Source organism: Borostomias antarcticus (assembly GCF_949987555.1).
Source record: "Borostomias antarcticus genome assembly, chromosome: 12".
Classification (NCBI taxonomy): domain Eukaryota; kingdom Metazoa; phylum Chordata; class Actinopteri; order Stomiiformes; family Stomiidae; genus Borostomias; species Borostomias antarcticus.
Window position 1 is genome coordinate 3,552,373 of NC_140245.1, and position 7,500 is coordinate 3,559,872.

The following is a 7,500-nucleotide window of genomic DNA, read 5'->3' on the forward strand; positions in this document are numbered from 1 at the left end:
CAACTCCCAACTAGAACTGGTCAACTGGCCTAGTCCTAACCCCAACTCCCAACTAGAACTGGTCAACTGGCCTAGTCCTAACCCCAACTCCCAACTAGAACTGGACAACAGGCCTAGTCCTAACTCCAACTCCCAACTAGAACTGGACAACAGGCCTAGTCCTAACCCCACCTCCCAACTAGAACTGGACAACTGGCCTAGTCCTAACCCCACCTCCCAACTATAACTGGACAACTGGCTTAGTCCTAACCCCAACTCCCAACTAGAACTGGACAACAGGCCTAGTCCTAACCCCAACTCCCAACTAGTCCTAACCCCAACTCCCAACTAGAACTGGTCAACTGGCCTAGTCCTAACCCCAACTCCCAACTAGAACTGGTCAACAGGCCTAGTCCTAACCCCAACTCCCAACCCTATAGCTCTGGAACCGGCTTCTCCCAGCCACGGCGCAACGATGTCTGGAGGTGAACCCGGCCAGGGAAGTATGCCGCCTATACAGACACACATGCCATACTGGAACTCTGGGCATGCCTTGTGTGTGTGTGTGTGTGTGTGTGTGTGTGTGTGTGTGTGTGTGTGTGTGTGTGTGTGTGTGTGTGTGTGTGTGTGTGTGTGTGTGCAGAGCACGTGTGAGCAGGCGGTGTACTTGGGGTAAAGCCAGAAAACATTCTGTAGGTCTTTCGATTTAAATTGAAAATAGAGAAAGTAAGTGAGAGAGAGAGAGAGAGAGAGAGACAGAGAGGGGAGGGAGAGAGATACAGAGAGAGAGAGACAGAGAGAGGAAGAGATAGATACTTTATTGATCCCCCTAGGGGGAAATTTGGCGTTTCAGCAGTGGAATTACAGCAAGGTTGGAAAAAAGACACAAGATACAGAGTAGTAGCATGAAAAAGACAGTGAGAGAGAGAGGGAGAGAGACATACAGAGAGAGAGAGAGAGAGAGAGAGTCAGACAGAGAAAGAGAGAGATAGAGAGATAGAGATAGAGAGCGAGAGAGAGAGAGAGAGAAAGAGAGAGAGAGAAAGAGAGAGAGAGAGAAAGAGAGAGAGAGAGAGAGAGAGAGAGAGAGAGAGAGAGAGAGAGAGAGAGTGTTTGCTTTCCTGCTACTGCTTTAAAATAGATGGAAAACTACTGCATACACGCCCACTCTGCACCCTCGACCCACACACACACACACACACACACACACACACACACACACACACACACACACACACACACACACGAACCTCCCTGCAACTGCCCCTGGGCTTCTGCACAGGAAGTGGTGAGTGAGAATTTTCGCCATGATGCTACTTTCAGCTCATTGTGTGTGTGTGTGTGTGTGTGTGTGGCTGCATGCGCGTGTGTGTGTGTATTGTGTGCAGAATGTCGTGCTCTTCCAACCATGTAAGCTCTCAGTGTGTTTTACATTTCAAAGACTACATTCACCTTATCTCTGTTCTTTACAAAACTGCTGTATCAGAGAGAGAGAGAGAGAGAGAGAGGGAGAGAGAAAGAGAGAGTGCGAGAAAGAGAGAGTGCGAGAAAGAGAGAGAGAGATAAGACTGCCACTGAGGTAATAATCCTGTATCAGTGAGAGTGAGAGAGACAGAGAGAGAGAAAGAGAGAGAGAGAGAGAGAGAGAGAGATAAGACTTCTGAGGTAATACTGTGTAAATCCAAAGCCCTGAAGCTAGGTGTTATAACACAAACACACACACACACACACACACACACACACACACACACACACACACACACACACACACAGAAACCATACAACCATACAGCCGAACCAGCTGCTCGTTTAAGGAACGTTCTGGAACGGAGAGCGTGTGCCGCCCTGAACCCTGAGAGACCTTCTACATGCTACACTGCCTGACTCCTACTTCCTGAAAACTCCCTTCCTCCCCCCCCATCACTGCGTAACATATTCCAGTCACCTGACCAGAAGTGGGCGGGGCCAGTGCGAGCACATGAGAGCATGCTGCGGTGTTCTAATAGAGAGCATGTTCCACTGGTGTTCTAACAGAGAGCATGTTCCACTAGTGTTCTAACAGAGAGCATGTTCCACTGGTGTTCTAACAGAGAGCATGTTCCACTAGTGTTCTAACAGAGAGCATGTTCCACTAGTGTTCTAATAGAGAGCATGTTTCACTAGTGTTCTAATAGAGAGCATGTTTCACTAGTGTTCTAACAGAGAGCATGTTTCACTAGTGTTCTAATAGAGAGCATGTTTCACTAGTGTTCTAACAGAGAGCATGTTTCACTAGTGTTCTATCAGAGAGCATGTTTCACTAGTGTTCTAATAGAGAGCATGTTTCACTAGTGTTCTAATAGAGAGCATGTTCACTAGTGTTCTAATAGAGAGCATGTTTCACTAGTGTTCTAACAGAGAGCATGTTCCACTAGTGTTCTAACAGAGAGCATGTTTCACTAGTGTTCTAATAGAGAGCATGTTTCACTAGTGTTCTAATAGAGAGCATGTTTCACTAGTGTTCTAATAGAGAGCATGTTCCACTAGTGTTCTAATAGAGAGCATGTTCACTAGTGTTCTAATAGAGAGCATGTTTCACTAGTGTTCTAATAGAGAGCATGTTTCACTAGTGTTCTAACAGAGAGCATGTTTCACTAGTGTTCTAATAGAGAGCATGTCCACTAGTGTTCTAACAGAGAGCATGTTTCACTAGTGTTCTAACAGAGAGCATGTTCCACTAGTGTTCTAATAGAGAGCATGTTTCACTAGTGTTCTAATAGAGAGCATGTTTCACTAGTGTTCTAATAGAGAGCATGTTCCACTAGTGTTCTAACAGAGAGCATGTTTCACTAGTGTTCTAACAGAGAGCATGTTCCACTAGTGTTCTAATAGAGAGCATGTTTCACTAGTGTTCTAACAGAGAGCATGTTTCACTAGTGTTCTAATAGAGAGCATGTTCCACTAGTGTTCTAACAGAGAGCATGTTTCACTAGTGTTCTAATAGAGAGCATGTTTCACTAGTGTTCTAATAGAGAGCATGTTTCACTAGTGTTCTAATAGAGAGCATGTTTCACTAGTGTTCTAATAGAGAGCATGTTTCACTAGTGTTCTAATAGAGAGCATGTTTCACTAGTGTTCTAATAGAGAGCATGTTTCACTAGTGTTCTAATAGAGAGTATGTTCACTAGTGTTCTAACAGAGAGCATGTTTCACTAGTGTTCTAACAGAGAGCATGTTTCACTAGTGTTCTAATAGAGAGCATGTTTCACTAGTGTTCTAATAGAGAGCATGTTTCACTAGTGTTCTAATAGAGAGCATGTCCACTAGTGTTCTAATAGAGAGCATGTTCCACTAGTGTTCTAACAGAGAGCATGTTTCACTAGTGTTCTAATAGAGAGCATGTTTCACTAGTGTTCTAATAGAGAGCATGTTTCACTAGTGTTCTAATAGAGAGCATGTTTCACTAGTGTTCTAATAGAGAGCATGTTTCACTAGTGTTCTAACAGAGAGCATGTTTCACTAGTGTTCTAACAGAGAGCATGTTCCACTAGTGTTCTAACAGAGAGCATGTTCCACTAGTGTTCTAATAGAGAGCATGTTCCACTGGTGTTCTAATAGAGAGCATGTTCACTAGTGTTCTAACAGAGAGCATGTTTCACTAGTGTTCTAATAGAGAGCATGTTCCACTGGTGTTCTAATAGAGAGCATGTTTCACTAGTGTTCTAACAGAGAGCATGTTTCACTAGTGTTCTAATAGAGAGCATGTTCACTAGTGTTCTATCAGAGAGCATGTTTCACTGTCCTCGTTGTCTTTCTGCCTACAGGACACCGTTTAGATCATAGACCCACTCTTCCATACTCTACCAAAACTTCTGTATATTACTACTCTACCATACTCTACCAATACTTCTGTATATTACTACTCTACCATACTCTACCAATACTTCTGTATATTACTACTCTACCATACTCTACCAATACTTCTGTATATTACTACTCTACCATAATCTACCAAAACTTCTGTATATACGGTGTACCTGCTGTATTTAGTCCATGGATATATGATTTAGTCCCTGTTTGTGTATATTCGTGATCCTTATTGTGATCCTTACTGTACACGACAATTTCCCCTCAGAGATAGAGTATATATTTATCTATCAATCTATCTGTCTGTCTGCTTGCAAGTCTCTGTCTGTCTGTCTCTCTGTCGGTAAAACACAGTGTAACACATCACTATCACTCACACAAATCCCCCCTTTGAAAGGACGGCCTTCCGGCTAGCCCCGCCCCCCCGCCCCCCCCCCCCCCCCCCCCCGCCAGCCCCCTCTCGTCTTACCTTGAGGGAGTCGAAGCAGGCGATGACTCGTCCGTTCTCCACCTGGCAGCTCTTGGCCGGGTGGGCGAACTTACACTCCTGGTCAGAGCGCGAGCACGTGCCTCTCTGGAACTCGCGACACACTTCCAGCGTCAGCCACTTGGTGTCCCGCATGTGGGCCATGCTCAGCGACATGGCGGCCGCGGCGGGTAATCCGAACGCCGGGACGGGTTCAGGCGGGGACAGGGGTGTGCGTGTGCGTCCGTGCGAGCGCGGGACGGAGTAATCCACCGCTTGTCGTTGCTGTCCGGAGCGTTTATTTCACTCGAAAACAATTCGAAACTCCTCCTCCGTAAACTCCCGGTAATGTTTCGGAGCGGCTGTGGAAATGCTTCTGTGTGTGTGTGTGTGTGTGTGTGTGTGTGTGCTACTGGGGCACGTTCCTCCTAGATCCACAGTAGCTAGCTCCAGCAGTCCTGCTGCAGTGACTCAGAACTGTCTGTCTGGGCCTGTCTGTCTCGCTCCAACGGCACGATGGGAAACCCCAGGTGCTCGGAGAAGAAGAACCACCCGTCCGGAACCACGAGTCCGGGACCCGGGCCACCGGTCCTCCTTAACGGAGACGTTTACCGAGGGCGGGGGGGGGGGAGGGGCGGCGAGGCTGGGGGCCGCTGGACGCCCGGGGCTGGCGAGGTCGGGGTGAGGGGAGGAGAGGGTGGAGGGAGGGAGGGGCGGGGGGGAGGCAGGTCCGGGCGCGGTCCTGGGAGCGGTTGCCGTCGACGGGCGCGGGCTCAGGTCGGCGTGCTTGCCGTGGCGGTTGCCGTGACAGCAAGCGTGGCGGAAGAGGCGGGGAGGGGGGGGGGCGGCGGGGGAGGCGGAGTTTGGGCTCTAGAAGCGGGTCGAAGCTGCGGCAGACGTGAAGGAAGGCACTTCCTCTGAGGAGAGAGAGAGAGAGAGAGAGAGAGAGAGAGAGAGAGAGAGAGATAAAGATGAGTTTTGTGATACGACAGAATTCTTCGGGAGTTTATGTTCGCCTCGTTAGTCTCCTTCATTCCTCAGTAGCTCTCCTCTGAGAGCTTCTGTTTCCATAAATGTTGTAGTCATATTCAACCACTGCAGCTGTGGCAACCAATAACATCAGCAACATTACATTACATTACAGTAATTTGGCAGATGCTTCTATCGAAAACGACTTACAATAAGTGCATTCAACGTAGGTAGTCAAGAGAACTACTAGTCACCAAAAAGTATAAGTGCATCTTCTTTCTAATACTACAAAGACAACAAGTGCTAAGAGGAATGGTTAGGTTGGTACTTCTTGACGAGCTGACTTTTCAGCCGGCAGCGAAATATGGGCAGCGACTCTGCTGTCTTGACGTCAGTAGGCAGTTAATTCTACCACTGTGGGGCCAGGACAGAGAAGAGTCGTGACTGTGTCGATCGACCGCAGGAGTGACGGGGCAACCAGTCGCCTCTAGGCAGCAGAGAGAAGGGGTCGTGTGGGGGTATAGGGCCTTTCATTGCCCTGTAGGCTAGTACTAGAGTTTTAAACTGGATGCAAGCTGCTACAGGAAGCCAGTGTAGAGAATGGAGAAGTGGGAGAACTTGGGGTGGTTGAGCACCAGGCAAGCAGCAGCTTTCTGGACAAGCTCCAGGGGCTTAATGGCTGATGCTGGGGCTCCAGCAAGGAGGAAGGTGCGGAAGTCCAGGTGGGAGATGACCAGGGCCTGGATGAGCACCTGCACCGTTTTGACCTTCAGTGTCATCGGCATAAGAATGCTAGGGGAAGCCATGCGAGCGAATGACAGAACCCAGAGATGTCGTGTAGAGGGGAAAAAAGAAGAGGACCCAGAACTGAGCCTTGTGGAATCCCCTGTCAGCCCGCATGGTTCTGCATGGACTCCATGTCACCTGGTAAGAGCGACCCGTCAGGTAGGACGCAAACAGGGAGAGCGCAGAGCCTGAGACGCCTTTCCCCTCAAGAGTGGGAAGGAGGATCTGGCGGGCCACCATGTCACACACTGCTGACCGGTCCAAGAGTATCATGACATAGGAGAGAGAGTTTATTCCTGCGGCATGAAGTGACCTTCAGGGAAAGTTGGTGAAATCGTCAGGGAGAAGGGAGGAAGCTGGAGGAGGTGGTAGGCGTGTCGGAGGAGTGAAGAGAACATTTCCAAATTTCCTAGTTTTTTTTAAGATTGGAAGCAGAGGTTAGCAAATAGAGAGGGAGGGGAAAGTGGAAAGAAGAGATAGGAAGTTAAGAAAGTCCTCTGGGAGATTGCCTTTTCTCTATTTACGCTCAGCCACTTTCAGACTCCGTCTGTCAGTACGCACTGAGTACGACAGCCGAGGGGGCGGGTGGAGTTGGCCGTGGTGGACTGGAGGTGAGGGGTCAGAGATTGTCCAGAGAGCAGTCTCAGAGGGTAGGGGAGAGACGGATTAAGGAGAAGGGAGGGCAGAGGTAACAGAAGAGGAAAGGTCAGTAGGGGTCAGTAGGGGAGAGCAAGCGTGGCTACGGGGAGTAACCATGTGGGTAGGGGGAGGAAGGAAGGGGGAGAGTAGGACATGAAATAGCGGTCAGAGAGATGGAGGGGAGTGACAGAGAGATTAGCAGTAAAGATAAAATCCAGCTGGTGGCCAGCCTTGTGGGTAGGAGGAGAAGAGGAGAGGTGAAGGTCAAAGGAGGAGAGGAAAAAGAGAAGAGGTTCCAATTTCTCACTCTGGATGTTGAAGTCACCGAGGAGGATGAGTGCGAGACTAGTGTGTCAAGCTCCTCCAGGAACTCGCCAAGGTGGCCTGGCGGATGATACACACCAGCAGTGGTGGTCAGTGGTGAGCTTGATTGGATACGTGACAGAGACAGCATGACATTCTGTGGAAAAACTGTGGAACAGAGAATATTTCCATTTCGGAGAAATAAGCAGGCCAGTACCACCACTGTGATATGTACTGAGAGAAAGAGTACATATCTGACAGGAGTTGCTGTGGTGTTTTCTGGTGTGATCCATGTCTCAGGGAGAGCAAAGGAAACGGAGTGAGAGCGAGGATGCGTAGCCTGAGATGAACTCGGCTTTCGGCTTCGCCGACTGGCAATTCCAAAGCTCCCCTGTCACCACTTATGAGTTGAGAGAGTCGAATGGTTGAAATTAATGGGGTCACGGCACCTTGGAGTGACTCAACATCTATGCAACCACTGGAAAGAGGGTTAGGGTCAGGATTGGAATGGG

General features: G+C 48.8%; 1 protein-coding gene across 6 annotated transcripts in view; it reads right to left on the reverse strand.

Annotated features, from left to right (window-relative positions):
• mbnl1 (muscleblind-like splicing regulator 1) overlaps positions 1-7,500 on the reverse strand; it is a 48,509-nt gene that overhangs the window by 30,722 nt on the left and 10,287 nt on the right. For all 6 annotated transcript variants that reach the window (XM_084446815.1, XM_084446814.1, XM_084446813.1 and 3 more), the window contains exon 2: positions 4,295-5,208. In XM_084446815.1, coding sequence (XP_084302941.1) covers positions 4,295-4,468 — 174 coding nt within the window. In that variant the 5' untranslated portion in view covers positions 4,469-5,208. The remainder of the gene's footprint in view (positions 1-4,294; positions 5,209-7,500) is intronic.